Source organism: Ceratosolen solmsi, unplaced genomic scaffold (genome assembly GCF_000503995.2).
Source record: "Ceratosolen solmsi marchali unplaced genomic scaffold, CerSol_1.0 scaffold15, whole genome shotgun sequence".
Lineage (NCBI taxonomy): Eukaryota > Metazoa > Arthropoda > Insecta > Hymenoptera > Agaonidae > Ceratosolen > Ceratosolen solmsi.
Window position 1 is genome coordinate 2,848,057 of NW_011948434.1, and position 26,219 is coordinate 2,874,275.

At 22.4% G+C, this 26,219-nt stretch overlaps 2 protein-coding genes across 2 annotated transcripts; both read left to right on the plus strand.

The window, feature by feature from the left end:
• Positions 1–49: 49 nt before the first annotated feature.
• Ccdc58 (Coiled-coil domain-containing 58) lies at positions 50–8,386 on the plus strand. The gene is made up of 3 exons (XM_011502828.1): positions 50–174; positions 7,654–7,712; positions 7,961–8,386. Exons 2-3 carry the CDS (start codon positions 7,665–7,667, stop codon positions 8,345–8,347), a joined length of 435 nt encoding a protein of 144 aa, XP_011501130.1. The 5' UTR covers positions 50–174; positions 7,654–7,664; the 3' UTR covers positions 8,348–8,386.
• A 2,829-nt stretch (positions 8,387–11,215) lies between these two features.
• polybromo (protein) lies at positions 11,216–25,892 on the plus strand. Its single transcript, XM_011502829.1, has 27 exons — positions 11,216–11,594; positions 11,685–11,799; positions 12,109–12,354; positions 12,546–12,674; positions 12,729–12,905; positions 13,168–13,609; positions 14,107–14,219; positions 14,319–14,417; positions 14,509–14,571; positions 14,655–14,804; positions 15,165–15,332; positions 15,416–15,582; positions 15,684–15,978; positions 18,298–18,503; positions 18,892–19,228; positions 19,309–19,887; positions 20,071–20,228; positions 20,316–20,488; positions 20,561–20,733; positions 20,846–20,917; positions 22,986–23,156; positions 23,508–23,630; positions 24,397–24,631; positions 24,848–24,998; positions 25,070–25,119; positions 25,196–25,313; positions 25,639–25,892. Exons 2-27 carry the CDS (start codon positions 11,695–11,697, stop codon positions 25,853–25,855), a joined length of 4,917 nt encoding a protein of 1,638 aa, XP_011501131.1. The 5' UTR covers positions 11,216–11,594; positions 11,685–11,694; the 3' UTR covers positions 25,856–25,892.
• Positions 25,893–26,219: the final 327 nt, after the last annotated feature.

Consider the following 26,219-nt stretch of genomic DNA (forward strand, 5'->3'; position numbering starts at 1 on the left):
TTTTTTACTATTTTTTTTATGTAGTATTTTGTTTGGTAATTGCACGCGCCATCCATACTACTGATGATTTTAGTTTCCTTTATTTGAATGTCTTTCCTGTTATCTAAGCATTCTGACTTTGATGACAAAACGAAGGGATATTATTATTCTCCAAAGTTGCAATCGAATAATTACGCAAGATTTTTTCTCATCATTAATTACTTATGTACAATATACGATAGTCAGTCTGGCTACTTCTATTTTATTTTACACTTTAAATATAATTTGCTTATAATTGTGTAATATAAAGATTTTTAAGATTTTATTTAGTTTTATGCGTATTTTATGAAAATTGGCTTATAATGTTTACGAGTGATTTTTAATGATTTCATGTTATAATTAATGATTTCATTATCAGTTCGACTGAAGCCAAGTAGTAATACTTTTTACATTAGTCAATGAAGAATTATTCATTACAATTAATTTTTTAATTTTTTCTTTAATCAGTACTGTTTTCCATTTATATCCAAAACATTTAAACTAGTTATTTTTCAATATCGATAGGTTTAACAGTGGTTTCTTATAAATTTTGTATAGCATCTTAGTATGTATTAATAAAATAATATTTTAATTTTTCAATATATTATTTTATGCTACTTCAATAAATTGTTGTAACTTCCATAAATTTTTACACGTTACAATAGTTATCTATTCACCTTAAGCATTATTTTATTTTAATATAATTTACTTAGGATATATCTCATTCTCTCTTTTTTTAAACATTGAAGTTTATATTGATAATAAATAAGTATATATATATTATATATTATCGTTCAATTATCTATAAATGATTATTTTTATAATTATATGATATATAATTATGATATTTATTATAATTATATAAATTAATTTTAATATATCTGGAATAATATACATGAAAGTGAATAAAAATGATAAAATACTTAAAGTGATTAAATATTTATATAATAATAAACCAATATGAAAATTATTCGTATTATAACTACCGAAAGAATAATGTTATAATCAGCTCATTGTATTACAATATTTACTGAAATAGTTTCCTATTGGAAATAATTATATTTTTTTGGTATTAGACCTAGAAATGCGATACGTGAAAATTTGATTATGTGTGAAGTTTAAAAATTACAAAACCTTTTTAAAAAATATATGAATCTAAAACAACAAATAGGTATTAGAAGGTTTAATAGTACATACTTCATGATCATGTATTTATTGAGTGACTCTATTAATTACCTATTGCAAAACTATAATTAAAATAAAAAATTTGAATACAGATTGAGTTGTTTTCTGATCTGTCGCTGATAAGTTAAAAACCAAATCGATTGAAAGAAAAACTAATACAAAAACAGTTTTTGTAATCAGTGATGAAATAAAACATTTAACTTACCGATGTTCTGGTATAAACAAAAATTTATATGCATAAATGCTATAAAATCACGATTTTAAGCAGATTTTTATCAAAATTGTTTCATAAAATTATAATTTTCATTATAATTTATAAAACTTATTTTATACACAAAATATATGGATAGACCTGTTATTATTTAATGGAATTATTTAACATATTTATATTAATAAAATTATTTTTCGTCAGTATTGATTTTAAAAGAATTGTTTTACAAATCCCTAATGAAATAATATTTAAAAATAACAACAGATTTGAAAATAAAATTTAAAATCATTACGAGAACTCGTACATAAATGAACTTAACGTGTTCATAAATGTTTAAGAACAATTGAAAAAGTTAGTTATTTGATTTAATATTTATTAATACTTTATTCCATTACATAAATTGAAATAAATTTTTATATATTTTTATTCCAAAATACAAATGATTTTAATATAATAACTGATTTCGTTTATAATTTAATTGTATAACAACAACAACTACGACGACGACGACAATAATAATAATTAATATAATTATAACTACTTTTATATGAAGTATTAAACATTTTAAGTCTTATGATTTTAAATTCAAGATATTTGAAAAATCACTTACAGAAAATAAGAATCCTATACGTAATATTTCTATTTTACAGATAATAGTTTATTATCTATGATATATCAATTTAAAGTTTTATACACTATTTTTAAAGCAATTAAGCTACACTGCACTCTTCTAACATTCATGGAATAATTAGTATTAAATAGAATAATTTTTAGTTAATAAAATTATTTTGTCAATATATTCCAAGTTTGTTTCACATTTGAATGAAAGTATATTTAAATTTCAATAATTAAATTACTTATGTGCTTTAGATTAAAGAATATTTAATAGTATGTTAAAAAATATAATGAATTACTTCTATAAATTTAATTAAGATAAAATATCAAATATACTAAATTTATTAAAAATTTGAAATACATTCGAAAGTGCTAAAGGAATATAGTCTGTTAAATATAATGTCACATAATTTTATTAAAATATTTTATCAAAGAAAAATGAATTAAACCATCGAAACACCATATAAAAGTAATTATCTTACATGTATTTATGTACTTTTGCAAAGAAGGAACCTTCGACACTATATCAATTTATTTTGAAGTTCGATTAAAAATTTGAAACTCAACGAAGTTATTATAATATCTAAAATTTCTTTTTATATTAATTTCGTTGAAAGCATTAAATTAATTAAATGTGAATGTCAATATTAATATAAAACAAAATTATTTATATCATTAAAAATTAAAATCTTGTTTATTAAATACATGTTTTTATTAGAGTGAAGAAGTTTTTGAAAAAAAGTCGTTGAAATAAAAATATGATTTTAAATATTACATTTATTTTTAAAAATTATTAATATTTTCATATATATTTTTATTATGCTAATAATTCAACTGGTTTATGAAATTAATATTTAAATCTCTTCTATATTTATGCATAATAATTTTAATTATTATCAGGTTGAAACTTTTTATAATAACAATTAAAGAAAATATTATTTATAGAAATAAAACAAATAAGAAATAGAAGCTTAAACAATAAATCTTACCCGTTCTCAATCAGGATTATTGGTTCACTGTATAAATCGGCCTTCTGAATAATGGTCATGATTTTACAATCTCTTCGCTTAAAAAAGCAGAATTACATTTCGATTATATTTATTTTTTGTATTTGATAAAGGTTAGAATTTGTAAAATATTTAAAAATTAAGAAGTAATTATTCATATTTAACATTTATGGATAATGTATAAAACAATAATGGTTTTTGATTAATTTTTGTTAAAATATCAAAGTAACTATAATAGTTGGATAAAAAAATATGATATATTGCTTTGAAAACAACTGACTAATAACATTATGTAATACACAATATAAATACTATTGGAAAAATTATATTGCATTCAAAATAAATTGTTAAATTATAAATATAGTCAACTATTCTATTCAATCACAATAAAATTTAATTATAAATTAGCATACATTTAACATATTATATTGATTAAAGCTAATATATCCTAAGAAAATGCATACGATTTCAAAAAATTTCAATTTCACAGCTATAAAATGTTTAACTGATATTTATAATTTATTATATATGTTGAAAAATGAAAGTAATAAGTAATGAAATAATTAATAAAATATTAATAAAAGTATTAATAAAAAAAAACTAATAATTAATAATTAAGTAAAAATCATAATTTTATGTATGATGCAATTAAAGATCTAAAACATGGATGAAAGAGATTTAAAATATTTAATGTTTTCTAGATTGAAATATGAATCGAAGATTTTTCATAAGAACAAATCTCTTTATTCTTTTCACCCTACACTAAAAATGTATATAAAGAAGTATCTTTATTATATTGTTTTTATTAATTATTGAAGACAATGAAATAGAAAATGTTACCTTGTAATAAGGTAATTATTTTTAAATTATTTATTTTACTATAATTATTTTCTTAAAGTTAAGAATTAAAACAGTTATATTTCCTTTCGTTAAATATTAAATAAACGAAAATGCTTGTCAAAGCTGAACAAAAGAAATTTATTTGGCAATAATATATTATTCATATAATATTTTAATTTCAAAATATTTCTAATATTTTAAGAAGCTAAGTCTTTTTATTGTATCTAATTATAATATAGTTAAGAAATTATAATATACTATTCTTTTAAGAAATATAGTGATTAAAAATGTTTTAGCATAAAAAGTTTTATAATAAACATAATTTGATAATAAATAATGTTTATTGGGAAATAATTTTAGGACATTTAAGAACATTCAAATGAAAGTAATACTAAGAAACTAAAATTTAAATTGATAAATAATTACAAATTATGAGACATATATTTGTCTGTAATAAATTAAAGAGGGATAAAACAAAAAATTATATTAAATATTACTATAAAATTATCCTTACATATCATAATTCGAAGTGTTAAGAAATTTTTAAAATCGCAATTTATCGTATGTTTGAAAATTACTTGTGTATTTGAATGAAAATTTATTTCATAAAATATTGTATGCAATTGTATATTGCATGTAACTATGCATAAACATAAATAGTAATATTAATAAACACATACCAGTAAAACACAAAGGCTTTAAGTTGTGAAGATTGATACAGATTGTTAATTCTATTGCAGTTTTTATAAATTATGTAACTTTTCTATGTCAGTATAACATTAATACAATAATAGGCGATTTTCTTTATTAAGATTTTAATATAAATTATTCACTTTATGATTTATTAAAGAATGAAGAAAGAATCAATATTTCTTAGAAATAACGTAATTTTTCTTTTAAATTTTCTTTCCATAAATTCATTTAATATTAATTAATTTCAGGAATTCTTTAATTAAAAAATTAATATTTAAAAAATTAAAATATGTATTTAAATCTTTAAAATATAATTGTATAGTAACGTAAAATAAATTAAATTAGAATCATTAATCTTTAAAATAATAAAAAATTAATAAATCAAAATTGTGGAATTAAAAAAAAATATTCTATACATTTTTCATAAATTCTCCATAATCAGAATAATTGATGAATATTTACAAAAAATAAATAGTATGAATATAATATTAAATTTATACCTTTTATTTATTAATTTATTAAAAAAATTAATTTTTTTAATTTTAATAAAGATTACTTTATTTGTAATGGTAAATATTTATCAAAATTATATCAATAAAAATTGGAATTATATCATATTTTAGCTAATTAATTAATAAAAATTTGTTTTTAAATTTATTAAATTTCTGATATATAAATATGTAACATAAAATTGCAAAATAAAAATATTAAAGTATGAAAATACAAAAATCAACTATTTACATAAGACCTAAAAATTAACACATACTTTTTATCGTTCTATTATAAAATTTAATTTATAAAAAAATTACAATATTATAATTTAGAAAATATATTTCTAATAGTGATCATAAATTATGAAAATTTTAAATATAGCTGATGACAATTAATACAAAAATATGTTGTCTAAAGATTTATAATATCTAAGACTTATACACTATAGTTATGGATACTATATTTGTTTAAACTTACTCATGAATAATAGAATAATAAAAAATTTATAAATTCAGAATCATAATGGACAGCTGGCGTTGCAAATACAGAGGAAATAAAATAAGTTGTTTCCTTGAGTACAATGTTTTATCTTTTCACGGCACAACTGCAACAATTCTCAAAATTCTGCAATTCGATTGGTTGTTGACTTTTGATAAAAAAAAAACTATGAAAAGTTTCTTTTAACCTCCTCTCTTTCTTTATGTTTGAACAAATGTTTGCACAAGAACATATGTTAATTCTAATCGAACCTTCACCTTTTATCAAGTACACACGCAAATTTCATTTTGCAGTTATATGAAAAAACATTTTTAGTTAATTATTATAAAAATAATACAAGGACTAATCTATACTCTACTGTTATGTAAACCTAGATAAAAATTAAATAGAAAACAATATATAATCGATATAGAATAACCTACACTTAATTGTCCTATAATACCACATAGTAGCGCTTATGTCACTGAATGTAACTGCCATTTCGAATATTATATCGTTAGATATAGAGTACTTTAAGTATTTGTAGATTAGACAAATTAATTTTAAATTAACTGAAACAAAATGAAAATAACAATATTGATCTATTCTTATTATTTAGATACTAAAAGCCAACGATTTTATTTAGTTTTTTCAAAAATATATAAAATATGTAATTTTTAAGTATAAATATTTTTTATTTTCGAAGCTAAAAAAATATCAAATTCAATTTTCTTTATCATTAATTATTATAAATAGCTAAACATTTGTTTTAATAAAAAATTGTTTTAACCTCTAATTGCATATATAAATATTGCGCATGAGCAAACTAACAAAACTTTCATTTCATCGCCTGGGTATATAAATTTAAAAGTACTGAAACTTAAATTATTTTTATCCTGTTATAAAATTTTTTTAATTATTATTGGCATTTCTTTCTATATGCAATTTTTTAAATAAAACGAATTCTTTTTACTCGTTTCTTAAATAAGATTAGTAATAATATTAATTAAAAGAATTAATCTATTATAAATATAATACTAATCAACGGAAAGTATTTATTTATACTGAATTAATTAATTCTAATATGTTAAATAATTTAAATATTTATAAGTATTATTGTACAATAAATATGGATATAGATAGAAATATATGCATAAAGTATTAAATCAATTATATTAAACATGTATATTTATAATAAAATTATAAATTGTTTGATTTAGATTGTTTAATGACATAAAAGAAGAATATCTATTTATTTCAAATTCTGTGTATGAATTTATAAATTTTAAGAATCAATTATATTAATTTTCAATATTTTAAGATACAATTCGTGAATATTATGAATCCTGCAAAATTTTAACAATAGTATAATAAAACAAGGATCTTAATACAGTTAGAGTAAATTAGAAAGCAAATGTTGGATATGGATGTAATAATTATTACAATTATTTTCTTTCTTTATTGATCATAAGTATTAAATGATTTAAAAGCATTATGAACGAAATTTCGTTTATATTAAGGTATTTGACATATTTCTGTTAAATAAATTTCTTTTCATTTCATTTTATATAACTAAATTCGTTGAGTTATTAAAAAATATTGAACATGTTATTTCTTTTCCAATTGTCAATATCAATATTTCAGTTTGATTGAATAATGAATAGGAGGTTCCAAAACGAAAGAAAAATATACTTCTTTAATTAAAAGATTTTCATAGTTAATGTACATTTTTTATTTTAAATAATTTTTAAATATTATATAATATTGTACAATGACATATATATATATATATATATATATATATATATATAATGTTTATATTTAAAAAATTAATTTTATCAAGAACAATTTTGAATAACGAAAAAACATTAGAAATAATAAAAAACTAAAAGATAATTGGTCTAAAATTCAATTCAACATCATCTATTTTTTCTATAAAAGATATGAATAAATTTTGTACTTTAATTAAATAACATAGTAATTGTTCATTTATCGCCTTATACATTTCATATTTAGTTCTTAATCATGTATTCAAATTAAAAATAAATGGTAAGATATGAAAACGAAAAGTTCTTTGTTTGTCAAGTCTAATATTTTCCTTAGTTCTTGTTTTAGTTTTCCAGAAAATGGCACTTACATCAAGTATGGAATGTGGCGACATTTTAGAATTTCAGGTATGAAAATAAGTATTTAACTTATAAATTCTTTTGATGATTTTTGAAAGAAATATATATGTAATAACTTGAATGTTTTTGCAAATTTTATTTTAATCATTATCAAAATAGTAACATAACCTTATTTACCTTTTACCGGTTTTTATTATATGTAGGTATAAATTATCTAATCAAGTGATTTAAATAATTTAACCGTTTGAAATATAACTTTTTTTGTACAAAATAATTTAAGATTTATAATTTTATAGAATACATTAAAACAAATGAGGCAAATAGATGACAAGATTATTTACGTTCTTAACACTACTATTCCAACAGAGTCATTTAAGACTCAAGTTAACGCAAGCCATTCATGTAAGGATTTATTTCAACAAATACAGTCAGTCCACTCACAGCGAGATATTGCCATTAAAAAGTGTTTATATACAATTAAAGGCAGAATTGAAGAGTTAAAAAAACAAAGAGACGATGGAAATATAGATTCTACAATTTTAAAAAGTCTCAGAAAGGCACAAGTGGAATCTGGAATTTTACAATCAGAGTTAAGTATCGAGGAAGTTATTAAAAAACAAACATCTAAAGTTTATTATGAAAAGTGTCGAAGATTTTATAAACCTGAAAAACTTCTGAACTGAATGACTTTTATAAAATCAATGTGTAATTATAATATTGAAAATTTATACTCAAATTTAAATATCTTGTTTCATTTTTTAAGCAACACATACTTTTATAGTTTTAAAATATTGTATAATGCTGAAGTAATATTTTACATCAGAAAATAGTAATAAATATTGGAAGTTAAAAGCTTATCAGTATAATTTTAGTTTATTAATTTATTATAAACCTTTAGCCTATATTTTAGAATTTGTATAATTAATATTAAAAACAAATTTTTTAATAATAAATATATTATTTGGTTAATGTAAATCAATATTAAATATATAATAAACTGTCAAATGCTACAATTAGTAAAAAAAAAAAATATATATTTTTATATATTAATATATTGAATATAAATATTTCAATATATTTTAACAGAATATTGTTAAACTTTGTTATATATACTACTAAAATATATAAATTTTTTTTAATAAAGAGTGTTATGATCATGAGTCAATTCTGGTTTAAATTTTATCCTTTATGTCTTTATGTCATCCATTATTTTGTTCTGAATTTTCTGAACTTTCTTAACCTTTGCTTTCCAGCGTAAGCTGTTATTAAATATTCTATGAATATCATACTTTTGATATAATTTTCTACTTCAATACTAGTTTTGCATTTGATATTATATATAAATTTATATACATAAATACATATAAAAAAATTGATATGAAAATATATATTATTTATAAATAAAAAATTAGTGTAACACAATCATTAAATTATGAAAATATTTTATAAAACTTATAAAATATATTTAATAAATATTTTAAAATATTGTAATTCATTTGCAAATTGTTTATAGACCCTGACAAAGTATTTTTTGCAAAAATTATTCTAGACAATAATTTATATTATAATAAAATTCTTTAAAGTTCTTTACAAACATATATAATAAAAAATAAACACATATTTAACAAAATAATTTACCTTATTTTCATTTGGTATCTTATTTTTTTTTTATAAAAAATTTTCTGCAATATATTTTAACATATTAATAAAAATAAATGATATTTATACCTATCAAGTCATATAATAATAAGTTTGAAACATTGTTATAAAAATTACTAGTATACCTATTTGTGTCTTTAATCCACTATGAGTTTGGTTAATGATTTTTTGCTGGAAATTTGTACTCCATATATTACAAATATATATATTGTCATCAGTTTCTAGAAAAAAGTTTTTTGTGCAACCGATTTTTAAATTACATTCAAATGCCTGAACATTTAAGATAAAATAAATAAATATTAAGAACATAGTCTTCAAAATTTATAATATATTATAATTCGTGTATAAAGCTGTATAGAAAAATAATTTCAAATATTACACTTAATTGTAGACATTGTGAGATATCAGCTATTATCATTTCATCAAATATTGAAAACAGGATGCGTAAAGGTTTATCGCAAAACACGCGTAAATTAAAGAATGCATGTCGATCCTAAGTTTAACATTAGAGGATAATTGAGCTCCGATATATATATATATATATTTGTAAAATTAATATTCATTGATATATTTTTAAACTTTTCAAAAATTCTATTAAACTCTGTTAAATAACAAATTACAATAACCGTAAAATTCGATAATTGACTGAATTTGAGAATATATTTTTTGATTGTACAGTTATTTATATATCAATAAAATCTAAATTTATTTAATTAAACACATATAATTAATACATTACTGAAACAAATAAGTGTAATATTGATGGATTTCGTTACTGCGATCGAATAAAATCCTTTTAAATTAAAGTTTTAGTGCTTGTATGAAGATTTGTTCAAATTGTAGTTTTATCGAATATACATTTTTTTTTTAAGTATGAGGTACGAAATGTTATAATCACTTCGAAATATTAGAAAAAATATTCTTTTTAATCCATGAAATAATTTAGAAGTTCTAATTTAAAAAAGGAAGGCATCTTCTGCCTTTGGTCACTTATTTAACACATGACGAGATTGACATGTTGAATCGAGTTTCTAATTCATGTATATTGTCTGCTTGTATATATAGATTCGAGATATCCATCATGGCGGCTAACCGGAGCATGGCGGTCGTAATGTGTGTCATCGTCAATGTTACATGAAGAGAAAAGATAAATATACGGTCCTCCGCGTGGAGAGATTTAATTTATAATAATTACAAGCTGACGAACATTTAATACATATTGATAATAAGTTAGGCAATTTGAATTTGAAAAGGTGAGCCAGACTGAAACTATGGAAGTAGCCGCGATTTTGCACGTGACCGAGTTTACACACCTAAGAGCGAGATAGAATTATATTGCAATGTGTATTTTATTTACACGTACTATAGCATTATATGCGTACAGCAGTAGGCTCTAAATCAATATATATATATATATACATTTATGTGTACATATATATATATATATATATATATATGTATATATATATTATTAAAATAAATTAATGAATAAAAAGATAAACAGTAATAAATAAAAAGAAAGTAAAAAGTAAAAGAACATGAGTGTGCGAGATATAGAAAAATTGAATATAAAGAGTCTACGTATATGTTTTGCGTTGTATTATGGTAAACATTTTCTTCGTTAAATTAATGATATTTTGACATTTTCCTGGTAGTTTTTTTTTATTTTTTTTTATTTTGAAGAATCCAGTACGTGTAAAATTTAAGACTGTGAGGTTACGCCCAATAATCTATTCTCGCAACTAAGTACTTTATATTCACCATTCTATCCACGATCCGTGTAAGGTTGTTTTGAAATTTACAAATTTGCTAATCAACAATTGTTTGTTTAACAGATTTATGATTAAAGTTTCTCAAAGTTATTGTAATTTTAATTATTTAGCTTTATAAAATATTGCAGTTGCGTTTAAAAGTGTCGATTCAAGTGCTTGTGCATATATGTATGAGAAAAGAAGGCATCTGGCGACTGTGGCGGCTGGTTGGTGCGCACACACACGCAGCTACACCCCACGAATGTGCATGCATCTGTATGCGTATAGCATTTTATGATGGCGGCGGCTGCGATGTTATTTTGCTGGCTCGGTCTTCTTGGAAGTATCGCCGTGATCCGTAAGGAGATTCGAGTGTGCCATCGCTGAGAAAACGCAATAGCTGTGGAGGATAATTTTTAAGCCGAGAGATAACAACACTGTAGACCGGCTCGCGAGTTTCGGTTTTACTCCCACTGTCCCCTTTAAATCATTCTTTACTCGGATTGGTGCATCTATAAGTGTATTTGTTGTTTATTGTTCAATCTTTTTTTTCGTTGGCATTTAGATTGCATGGTTATGTCGTCTGACTGTTGTGCATTTGTGGTTGTAGATTGAGGAAGATGAATAAGCGAAGGAGAACCTCGTCTGTGGCCAGTCGGGGTACTGAGGACGACCCCGATGATATAATACCAGAACCAACAAAAAGAAGGAAAAAATTTGATCCAGTGAGTTTTTTTTATCAAATGTTTAAATTTTTACATTATATCAACTCTCTTGAAATGTACACTGTAATTGAATAGTATAAGTAAAACTACTTCGATTTTTAATTTTTTAAATTTGAGTATTTAAAAGAATATATTTTCATGAAAATTTATTATAAAACATTTATAATATTATCATAAAATGAAAGTAACCATGTAATTTGAATAACAATTGTATAGTTCATAGTGTTGTTCTGCTTTATTATATATTAAAAATTGTTTATATATTATTTGTTTAAATTTTTCTAATCAATTTGTTTCTTTTGCATTTAGAGTGACTTGTGTCATCAGTTATATGATTTATTGAGAAATCATAAAAAAGAAGATGGTACGTTGTTATGTGATGCTTTTATAAGGGTTCCAAAGAGACGACAAGAACCAGGATATTATGAAGTGGTTACAAATCCTATTGACCTTTTAAAAGTTCAACAAAAACTTAAAACAGATGAATATCGTGACATGGATGAATTAGCTGCTGATATACAGTTAATGGTTAATAATGCAAAAGCATTTTATATGGTAAGTTATATTTTATATGTTATCTTAAAAATAATAAACTTATTTCCATAGTTTTAATTAATATGTAACTATATTTATGTATCTGTTATTATTTTTTATTTATTTTTAATATTAATTGAAATATAAATTAAAATATTTATTATATTAAAATACAGTTAATTTGCTAATTATGTGATTTATAAATATTATAGCGTACTTCTCCAGAATATAAAGATGCAACCGAACTTTGGGAATTTTGTGTTAACACAAAAAATCGAATAATGGAGGAGTATGAAGATGAGCCAAATAAAGGAAAATTGATTCTGAAGGTTGGCCGACTGGTAAGTATACTAAAAATTCTTATTAGAACAAATAAAAACTAATTACTTTATTAGGCTAAAAAAATTACAACTCGTCAAGATGATACAGAAGATACATCTGAAAGTTCTACCAATCCTGATGAAGATACACAAATTTATGAAGATTTATTTGCCGCAGTTATGTTAGCAACTGATCCTGCAGATAGTAATAGACCACTCCATGTTCCATTCCTTCTTAAACCTTCAAAAAAGGTAAATGATATAATGCCAATATATTTTATTTAGTATTTTAAGAAATAAATTTTCCTATGATTTCATGTTCATAAGTTTTTTTATTTCTGTATTTAAATGATACATTTTTTAAATGCACATCTCAACACAATTGTTTTTTTAATTTTAGTTTTATTCAGTTGAATTCATATTTATATATGAATAAAAATTTACATTTATTTTTTAAATATTTTATTATCTTATCTTCATAAAAATGTGTATATATCTACTTTTTTATTTATAGCTTTACCCAGAATATTATGACGTTATAGAACAGCCTATTGATCTTAAAACAATAGCTATCAAAATTCAAGAAAATGCATATAATAATCTTTCAGAAATGGAAAGGGATTTATTACTCATGTGCCGTAATGCATGTCATTTTAATGAACCAGGATCTTGGATTTATAAGGATGCAAAGTTATTAAAAAAAATAATTACTGCAGCAGCTAAAAGACAGAATATTGATGTTGCTGGACCAGTTTTAAAATCAATGTCTGCTGCATTATCTACAAGAAGCAAACGTGGGAATAGATCGACTCATGCTTTAATAGCACAGTCTGCTGCATTACGAGATGAGGATGAAGAAAGTGATGATGAAGAAGAAGATCCATTAGATACCGAAGAAAGTGATAATCCTCAATGGCAACTTTTTCAAACCATAAGGACAGCACCTAATAGTCAAGGTATTTTTTAATTTTACAGTTTGTTTTGTAAAGTTGCATATACAATGATCTGAATTATGAATTATTGAAAATACAAAACAAAGACAAGGAAGGCATTGATACATTTAACTATTATAAAATAATATAATATTCCAGTGTATGAATTTCAGACTAAAATATAAATAATAAAATATAAATTATCTTTTATGAGAATTTTTAAAACTTTTATATAATTTGATAAAATAATTAAAATTTTTATTTTCAATCTTCCATTGGAAAATAATTTCATATTAATATTTAATACATTTAAATATTTTTCACTGGTTAAGCAATTTTGATATTGAAAACATTTTTATTAATATTTCGCATTTATCTGTAATAAAGAATCAAAATTTAAGTATAATTTTTAATTTTTTAATTATATTATTACATACGTTTTATTTAATACATTTGTAATACTTTTATTTTGGACTACTATTGTATTTGGGTTTTATTTTTATACCTTTTTTACTTCGTAGGTTTGAGAATGAGTGAATTTTTTTGGACTTTGCCTTCAAGACAATTATATGCCGATTATTATAAGACCATTAAACATCCAATATCATTACTACAAATTCGCAAAAAAATTAAAGTATGTATTATTTAATATTATTTGATTCTTTAAAATCTTTTTAATAATTAAAGCATTCAATTATTAAAATATCAATATATATTTTTACTTATATTTTAGAGAGGTGAATATGGTACAGTCAGTGAAGTGGCTACTGATATGAATCTTGTATTTGAAAATGCCAAAAAATATAATGTTCATACGTCAAGATTATATAAGGTAATTAAAAACACTTTGTTAATAACAAATTTATGAAAATTATTGCATAAACTTTTTATTGTTTATTATATAAACAATTTTTAAATTTTAGTTTGCAGTTAAATTGCAAAAAGTTATGCAAGAAAAAGTTCAAGAATTATTAGAATATGACCAGGTATGTGATATTTTATAATAAATTATAAAAATTGTGTAACAGAGCTGAATACTAAATTAATGTTATAATTAATATACCTCTAGGAGTCAGAGTCTGAAGAAGAAATTGATAATAATGCACATCCTAAACTTATAAAAAGAGCTTCAAATCTTTTAACACGTGGGAAGTATAAAGATAATATACCGTTAAAAAAGAGATTACATAAGCTTGTTAAATGTGTGATAGAATGTATTGTAAGTATTATTAAATATTATATAACAACCAATTATTATTTAAACATTTTTATTGATAAAATTAATAATATAAAATAATTTTTAATGTTTAAATTTTTAACTTTGTGAAAAGATTTTTATGTATATTTTTGTGAATTTATGTTTATTGCCTTTAATTACTTGAAATACTTGCATTATTACTTGATTACTTGAATTGCATTAATTACTTAAAAATATTTGCAAAAATAGCTAATCAATATTCTATTATATAATTTTATGAAAAATACATTGTACGTTTATTATTTAATTTTTAAAATAATTGATTATATTTAAAATATTTTGTAAATTATAATTATGACCCTAAGTTTACAAACATTTTAGACAGAAGATGGACGACAGCCTATATTAATGTTTATGGAAAAGCCTTCTAAAAAATTATATCCTGATTACTATCAAGTAATTTCAGAACCAATAGATATGTTAACTATTGAGGCAAATATCAAAGCTGAGAAGTATCATAATGAAAATGAACTAATTCAGGATTTCAAAGTAAAAAAATTTACAATTTTAATGTTAATTTGCTTTATGCAGTATTATTTTGAATATATGATTATTAAAATATTTTTTTGTAGTTAATGTTTAGAAATTGTCGTCAATATAATGAAGTTGGATCATTAATTTATGATGATGCAAAGACTTTAGAGAAAGTATTAATGGATAAGATAAAAGAGTTAGGTCCTCTTCAAGATTCAGTTAAATCAAATAAATTAACGGGTTGTACACCTACGAGAAACGTTGGGTACGTAGTTTCAAGTACCTATAATTAAAGCTTTGTTGCTTATTTTTTTTAATTTGCTATCGATTATTTAAAAAAAATATTATTAGTTTGTATTATTATAGAAGACCAAGAAAAGTGGTGCCTTTACATTTACAAAAAATGCGTACCATGTACGATACAATCAAGGATTATCATGACGCCAAAAATCGACAATTATCTTTAATATTTATGAAATTACCAAATATTAAAGAGTATCCTGATTATTATGAAGTTATTAAGCATCCTATACATATGGAAAGAATTGCGTCGATTTTAAAAAATAATGGCTATGAAAATCTTGATGAATTAGTATCCGATTTATTACTAATGTTCGACAATGCCTGCAAGTACAATGAACCAGATTCACAAATTTATAAGGTTTGTATAATGCATTACCTTCTTATTTAATTAAAAAATTTTATGACTGAAATATTGTAATTCTGATAATTAAAATATTCAATTTATTTACTTTATACGTGTATATTACAGGTAAGTAATCTACATATTTGCTTTCTATATTATAATACAATTAATATTAATCAATTAAAATAAATTATAACTAATTATCATTAATTTAGATTACATAATTTTTATAAAAACAATATTTGAAGCTTTTGAGTTAGAACAATTAAATTTATTAATTTTTAAATGGGAAAATGTTTTAACATTTATTAATTAAATTTTTATATACACTTTTTTATACAACAGATCTATACTTATTTATAACATGAATATACACATATTAATCAATTATTAAGGAAGTGAATAAGATAGTATAGATAGATAGAAAAAAGACGTTTCATAAAATTGAGTGGAAAAAAAATTGGACAAGTATATATTACTTTTAAATAATTTGCTTTTATATGAATTATTAATCGAGCTCTCTCTAGTAAACAAATTTTAGTTAAAATAATTCTATAATAATTATGAAATGGATAATTACATATTAATATTCTCAAGAAAATTATTAATTTGTAGATGTTTATGAAAATTTAATTTTTCTTACATAGTTAAAAATACATTTTTTTTGAAAATTAGAAATAGTAAATAAAAAAATAATATAGGAAATAAAGAAAGAAATAAAAGGAACAAAAATTAAATTTGCAATAAATTCATATATAACGCATATATAAATATTTGTATACATATATATTTTATATTAATATTATATATACATATAAAAAAAAATAATAAATTTTTAAATACTTTTTACATGAAGTACTATTTTTCTTAGTGTTTTACTTAAAAATTTTGTTAATGATATAATTATTTACAGTTTATTTTTATTCTGTCTGATGTCCCATTATAATAATTATTTTATTTTTATTTATAAATAATTATATATTTAAAAATAATAAGAATTTTAATTATGATAAACATTTATATTAATACAAAAAACAATATATTTATGTGTATATTGAATATAAATAATCTATTACAGTATTTTAAAGTGATTTAGTATAAATATATCTCCATTTGACATGTATACACATTCAGTCATAAAATATTGTTTTGATAGAATTGGAATATTAAGTTTAACTAGGATTTATTAACGATATATAAAAATGTTTTTAATAAATTGAAAAATTTTTTAAAAGAATTCGAAAATTTAATAATTTATGAAATACATAATTAAAATAGCTTTAACAAAAAAATATATTTAAAGAATCCTTTATGTATATTTACATTAATCATATCAACGAAAGCTTTTATATAAACATAGCTCCATATTTTGAAAATTTATTAAATTAAAAAATTTATCTATGATGTTATTACTAATAAATTATACATTTTGTAGAATTATATTTATAGTAACAATTTTAAATCATAATTCAAACAAGAAATATTTTTTATATAATATCAACATAATTTTATATTGATATTTAAATAATTTGTTTCGCATTATAGCAAACCAATATTTAACATCTACAGTAATTGGAATAATGGCATATATATTTATTTTTTTAATGTAATCTAATAAGTTTTTGAGTTAGATAGCTATAAAATATGTATTAATTATTTTTTCGAAAAATATAAGAAATGTAATTAATTATGAAAATATGGAGCTATAATAAAAACTAAAATAATTTAAATTTAAATTTCGCGGTGTAAAAACGAAATGGCTACTGTACTGTTATGATCCTTCATTTTGAGGTTACGTCTGGATAGTTCATAAGATGCTTGTTTGAGAATAGTTTTTACGACGTGCCCGTGTGTTATAAGTCTCGTGTTTTATATTTAAAATGTTTTAATGTAATAGTAGCGTTCCGCATAATCAATTAGATTATAAATAGTTCATTTTTGTTATTACATCCATGATGAACAATTAATTAAATAATTGGTACTCTTTTACATTGTCTACCATAATATACTAAAGCTTACATTAGCTAAAGATGTTAAGTTCTGATTCGGAAATGGTTTGTGTTGATAATGTCGGAGCTCCCGATAAAAAGGAACCTATTAAACCATGCTCCATTCGGTTATTACGAGATAGAGATATTGATCAACGTTTGAGAAAGAAGTGCAAGAAAAATGAGGCAGGCATTTAAGCATTTATGAGTATTAATATTGTGACTTCATTAGTCATATGTTCTAAAAATAAAACTTCATTGCAGCCATTTTTAATGTTAACCGATTAATCTTGAATGATAGGAATTTTATAAGGAGTCTATCTAAATACTTCAAATTTTATTTCAGGATGCGTTGATATTACAAAGATTAGTATTACAATCAAAATTACAACTTAGCGAAGATGAAGAAAGTGTTCCGGATGTTACAGCAGCTGTTCAAGAAATATTAGCAACAATATTCACAGCCCTATATAATCATCAAGATGAAGAAGGGCGCTGTTATTCGGATTCAATGGCTGAATTACCTGAACATGATATTATTGATGGAAAAAAGTATATAATAAATTATAAATATTCAATTGATAACTGAATGAATAGTATTTCCAAATCTGAACGATACAGAATAATATCAATTAGAAAATAATTAGTTGTTTTACTTTTTATATTTATTGTAAAATAATTATGTTTTAAATATCTTTATTAAATTAATTTAAAACTTAAAAAAATTAATTTAATGTTAAATGCAAAATTAATACTGAATATAGTTAATGTAGTTCCTGAATAATAGTTAAATGTTTTATGTAAAGCAAGTCATTAAATTTTTTAAATAATGTTTAGTATTAAATAAATATTACAGCAAAATTAATATATTTAATTTATATTTAAAAAATTTTAGATAATATTGATATGAAATTATAAGATTAATTAAATTATTGAATAGGATTCGGGGATTGTCACTTGATTTGATAAAACGACGTTTAGACAAAGGAGTATATAAAAGGCTGGATCGCTTTCAAGAAGATGTTTTTGGTTGTTTAGAAAGAGCTAGAAAATTATCACGTACTGATTCTCAGCCATTTGAGGATAGTGTTGAACTTCAAGCTTTCTTTCTTCGAACTAGAGATGAAGTCACTAAAAATGGTGATTTGTTACATTCATCTGCGCTTAATTATACTCTTCTTGAATTAGCTAATCAAGTAGCAGAATTAAAAAGAATAAAAATTCAACAAGAGCTTTCTTCATCAAATGAAGATGAAAGTTCTGATGGTAATGATAAAGTAAGTATTTCAATATAGTTAAATTTTTTTGTTTAATAATTTTTTTTAAATATTAATTGAGAATAAAAATTTATTTATAGGAGGGCGATTCAAGCAATATTGTAACACACAGTGACAGTGGTGGTACAATGAGCTTCAATCAAGAAACATATAGAGCTGGTGATTTTGCATATATTGAACCAACAGAACGTGGCATGGATACAAGTGTTGTACTCATTGAAAGACTTTGGACAAATGCTGAAAGTCAGCAGATGCTCTATGGCAATCTTTTTTATCGTCCAAGTGAAACTTATCATGTTGCTTCTAGAAAATTTTTGGACAAGGAATTGTTTAAAAGTGATGCTCATGTAGCTGTTCCATTATCAAAAGTAGCAGGGAGATGTTGTGTTTTAAGCGTTAAAGATTATTTTAGAATGATTCCAGATGGCTTTCCTGAAAAAGATGTATATGTTTGTGAGTCAAGATATTCAACAAAGGCACGGGCATTTAAAAAGATAAAAGTTTGGAATTTTGATCCTGATCATTTGAAGTTAATACCAAGAGAAAAACCTTTAGAACCCAAACGAGTTATTTCTGTGTATAAAGAAAGATTAGAAAAACACAAAGAAGAAATTGCTGAGCTTGAAGAAGGAGAAAAACCAACAGAAAGAGAGAAACCAGTAAGTTAAGAATAGAAGGATAATAAGAGATAAAGTTAAAATAATGAAACCAAAATATTTATTATAATGAAACATAAACATCTAATTTTTATTTTATTATTGTTTAATTGGATTAAATTATTTTAGTACATTTCACCTATTCATAATTATATAAGTTGCAAATAATAATTACATTATTTTTAGAATGTAATACTTTTTAATGCTGATGATACAGAAAATATGTATTATGAGCAATATAATACATGTATTGGACCAGTAAAATTGGGAGACTTTGTTTATGTAGCAACTGATGGCGGTAGACAACAGATTGCTCAAATCGATTCGATATGGTCAACTAAAGAGTAAGTTTTATACATTTTTGAATTATTAATGTATGTATAATTATAAAATCAAATGGTTATATAACTGCTAATTATTTTTTTGTACAGTGGAAAGTGTTATTTTAGAGGACCATGGTTGTTAGCTCCAACTGATATCACACATGGACCTACAAAATTATTTTATAAGCAAGAAATGTTTTTATCTACTGTTGATGCTATGCATCCTATTGTTGCTATAGTTGGAAAATGTGCTGTTCTTGATTATGGAGAATATATTTGTAGTAAGTTTAGATCTTAAATAATTTTTATTGATTGTTTATTATTTATGTATGCAACATAATTAAATTAAATAGGTCGACCAACGGAAATACCTGAAGATGATATTTTTATTTGTGAATCTATGTTTGATGAAAATAAAAATGTAATAAGAAAACTCAGTGCTGAAGGACTTAAAAAATTTAATCATTCTAACCAAGTGACTGAAGATGAAATTTACTTTTTTCGCAAGCCAATTAATCCTACCAAGGTATATAAAAAAATAATAATATATGAAAAAATAAGGATTTTTTGTTCATTTAATTTTAAAGCACAGACTCAATCAATATGATTAATTTTGATGCATGAAATGCTTGTTATAGGTGCCTAGTGATGTGGCTCAAATACAAAATCAAAGCAAATCTATTGCATCATCTGCAAGTCAATTTGAAATGGTAATTAAGAATTTATATTGTTTTTTTTTTTTCATCATATGTGACTAACACGTTGCTATTGCATGTTTTTTATTATAAATATTCACACTAATGCAGCAGAATATTGGGATAGAATCACTGAATCAAGTTATTAATTGTACCTTTGCAAAAACTGCCTAAAATTTATGAAAAATATAACTAGCTGGATTAGTTTGAATAATGCATGTATCGTACCTTATGCCGGCATATTCACGTTTTGTTTATTTCGTTTTTCTTCTTTTTTTTTAATTACAAAAATTTAATCTTTACTTTCAATACTAAGTTATCACAAACTAGATAGTAAGTACAAAAAAGGGTTAAAACATTCAGAGCACCTGTTGGGTTTGTTGCAAGTTTGAAGAATGTGTAAAAGAGTATGAACGTGATGAAAAAGTAACTCCTAGAAAACTCGCTCCTATGTCGCAGTAAACAATAAGAAATTTCGTTATATATTTAAGTCTAATTTTTTAATCGACACATTTTATTATTTTTTCTAAAATTGTAAAAGAAAATTGAGATACATGAAATATATTATACATTTTATTAAAAATAGGTTTAATATTACTGTATATTTCTATTGTGAAGCTCCAATTTAAGTTCAAATTAAATTTGTATGCAAATATTTGTTACATTAAAAAAATTCTTTATTTTTTATACACTATTTCAAAAATAATATTTTAATATTTAATACATTAAAGCAGTAATTAATTATTAGTACAATAAAAAATTCTCTCCTATCAATCTATTTTATTTTTAATATATTTATCCTTTTATATTATATATTTTTTATGTATGACATTTATAATATTATTACATTGAATCTTTAAATATATTTGCAAATTTATATACTTGATCAACCTTTTAAAATATATGTATGTCTTGTATCTCATATTCTGTATATATTAATGAATCGCTTTAGAACAAACGTGAATTCGGCTTAATAACATTCGAAAATTTACTTCTGTCGCTTTGCGTCTAGCTGACGGTTTTCTATTGCACTTGCTAGTTTTGAAATGGTTTAAGCAGATAAAACTGATTTTCAAGGGGATACAATTACCTTTAAATTACAGACTAAGTAAGCAGACATTAGAAGTAGTATTTTTCAATAACAAAGTAATTGACAATTATTACATTAAACTATAATATAATATTATATTTCAGTATAATTTCAATTATTTAATTAACAAAATAAATGGCAATGAATATATATATATATATATATATATATATATATGTATATAATTCGTAGCAAAATCAATCATATTTTAATCATAACTTCTATTTTTTAACAGTTGATTTGTTACTTTGTTAAATAAATATAGAACCATATACTTTCTATGATATATCTAAATTATTGGATTAATTTTATTCTATAATACTTAAACATTAATTGCTAAATATTCATTTGAATTTTTGTGTAAATTACAAATATTATAAACAAATTTTTTTAAAAAATCTAACAGATATACTTCAATTGCAAAAAAAAATTGTATTGTATTTCAAATTTTAACTGTAGCTTTATTACAATATAGAAACCAATTCTAAACAGTAGTTGTTCAAAAGTAATTATATATTTAAAATGCTTTTAATAAATGATTCCGAAATTATTTTAATAATTATGAATTATAAAATTATTTTTATAATTTAGGTTGTTATATAATTTATTACAAAGACTTAATGGTTTAATAATTTATTTTTAGAAAGTTTTTAATGAATAAACAGTAAAAAGAATTTTTAATAATTTGAAATTAATATTTATAAAAATTTTAATGTATTGCAGAGATAATTGAATTTCGAGTTCGCTAGCAAATTATTTATTTAAATAATTATATTTTGTATATTTTCTCTTTTTAAATTTATGAAGGCTTGTATAAATCAAAACAAATACTTCTTGTATACAATTTAGTTGATAATGTTTGGTCTTTGCATCGTCTTGAAAATTTAAGTAAAATAAAATAGAAATATAGAGTCCATAAAGAAAAAGAAGAGTAAAATTGTCGAAAATCTCGGTAGCACATAAGATAACGTAACAAAGCATAAATGGTATTAGGATACATCACCATACTTACCGAAGCTGGAGTCTGATGTGCTAGGCATGGGAGTGGGATTAGGAGTGGGAGTAGGAGTGGGTGAAGACAGCTTGGATGCTCCACCATCGGTCGGTTCCATGGAAGCTCAACCGGTGCTCTCCAACACCCAAACACCCGTGTCATCCAAAAAGGTAGGCCTTATCGTGACCATTTTTCATTACGCTTATTTTTTTATACTTTTTTTTTTCGACTCGTTGAAATTCACACTCCACCGACCATTCACCTTGTAATCTTTTGATTTTTATTTATGTATTTTGTTTATCTTTCATTATTTCAGCATTTTTTTACAGAAATATGCCAGCATACTATTTTTTATCGTTTTGCACTATTAAAAATAAAGTTTAGTTTTTTTTTTAAAGTTTTCTAAGGGTGTGTGCCGTCGGCTCTCTCTCTCTCTCTCTCTCTCTCTTCTTATTTCTCACTCACATTTTTTGTCTTTGGTAGAGACATTGTAATTTTATGTTTTTCTGTTTTTTTTTTAGAAAACGCCGGGTAAGAAATTAGTTACGGGCTATATTTTGTATTCGAGTAAAATGCGAACGACGGTTACGCAAAACAATCCGGATTCGACCTTTGGAGAAATTAGCAGAATGGTTGGCAATGAGGTATTTATTTTTATTTAGTTATATTTAGTTATTTTTATCATACATTTTATTTCTTCTTATTTTTCATTTTCCTTTTATCTATTTTTTATAGTTTTTAATTAATTTTAATTAATTGATATATACACACACACATATATATATATATATATATATATATATATTTGTTATGCGTTGTTTTGTTAATTATTACAATATTTTTATGTAAGTATATCAAATTTATGACGAATTTTAATAGAAGCTTGATTTAGTGACAAATATTTATTTTGATTTAGTTACATTAATATTTGTATTACGAACTTTTATTGAATTAAAAATGAGATACTATATAATATTTCAAATATTATATAATAAAAAAATTTCCAAATTATGCAGTATTTGTAAGTATTATAAGAATTTTTAGTATTTACAGTCCTTTAAAAAGATATTAAAGAATATTACTTATGAAATCAAAAAATTTAATTTTAATTTTATACATTAAGTAATAGCATTTGAGCATTGAATAATTCATAATTAATAAAACAAAAGTATTTTTCATAATTTTATTGATTATATTATATTTATTGATAAAAATTAATAAATAATAATTAACTATGTACCTTAACGTTATTATTGAGCATAAATATTTAAACCTTAAAAAATATTTATGTTCTAAGACAAAATGATGTACAAGTATATTTACATAAGAAAATATATATATTAATGGTTTTATTTTTACATTATCATAAAAAATTTAGAAATGTTATTTAAATGTTTGTTTGTATTTCAGTGGCGAAAGTTACCACCTATTGAAAAATCAGTCTGGGAAGAAAGGGCGAATAAATTAAATGAGGAAGGTGGACAAATAAAAGGATCTCTTTCAACTGGTTCAATGCAGGATTTAGTATATGAATGTTGTTGGGAAAATTGTGATTGGCAATTTGAAGACATGGCTGATTGTATTGAACATAGTGTAGCTGAACAAAATGGCCATGTTCAAAATTTTTTTGCTAATGCCAATAGTGGTAATATTTTTAAACTTATCTTTTGATTAAGTTAAAATTATTTTATAGTTTTATATAGTTATTAATGTAATAAAAGTATAATTTTATATAAGTTAATCAATCATATTAGTTTATAATTTAAAGATAATTGTTAAATTTTAAAATAATAATTTATAATTATTATTAATTATAAACATATATAGTTAAAAAACATAATGTATAAAATATTATGTATAGATATTGAGTATCAATGTCAATGGCGAGGTTGTGGTAGAATGAAAAAATCTGTGCCTCCATTTCCAAGTGTACAAAGACTTGCTAGACATGTCAAAGAAGTTCATATACTTAAATCAAATGGGCGAATAGTTCCACCAACTGACAGAAATAAGTACATAACTTAAACATACATTATAAAAGATTATGTTTAAAGCTTTGACCTAATTATAAATATTTTTATAGGAATTTTTTACCTGCAAAAGGATCAACAACATTAACATCAATGGAAACAGGTTAATTACTTTTTATTAGTCTTTATTTATTTTTAATTTAATGTGTAATTAAAAATAAATCTTTGAACTATATTAGAAACGTCAGCAGCAGCAACACAAACAAACAATGTACCTACAACTAAACAACCAGAACCACTATTTGTTGCAGTTCCTCCCCGTCCAAGTCGTGTATTACATTCTGATGCCTATTTAAGGTAAAAATAAATTATAAAATATATATATTATAAAATTTATTATGTGTAATTATATATTGCTATTAATTTCAGTACATTAAAACTAAAATGTTAAAAATATTATTTTATATAATAATAGTTTTTATAGTTTTTATAATAATAGTTTTATTTAACTTATGAAATCATAATTTAATTTTATTAATTATATTTTTTTAACAGAATAATAAATTAATCTTTAAGATATTGAATTTAACTTATTGAATTTTTTATGTTAATTTATGTACAATATAGATAAAATATATTTAAACAAAGCAACTAAAATTATTTTATTAAATTTTATGTATAGGTATATTGAAGGATTAACTACCGAAAATCGGTACATATCTAATTGGGATAAGCAAATGAATGCCACTTCTGAAAATACACCAATTCCTGAAGTTACAAAGTTACCTGCTGAGTGGTTAGGTAATGGTGTAGGTAATCATGGAAATGTAGTGAATGCCTTATGGACATTGAGAAATATGATGATGCGTGATGTTTTAGCCATTAATAAGACTCTATAGGTTGTAATTTATTAGTATTTTATGTTTCAATTTTTTTTTAAATGCCACTCAATGTATTTAAATCCATTGTAGGCTCTTAAGTTTAGATGGCAAAGAAAGACTGACGTAATTAAACTTTAGGTTTTTTTGATTTCTCAGCTTGAAACAAAAATTAGTTTATAAATTTTTTATCAGCAGTCTCATTTTTCATTCATAATTTAACTTTTAATTATGGCAAATAACTACAATATGTGTTAAATAATTAAGAAAAATGTATATTCATTTATTGTATACATGTAAATTGCGTTCATCTTTCCCATCGTGTGAATATGCATTGAAAAGATAAAGTGTGATTTGAAGTATGAAACAAATGAAAATTTATATA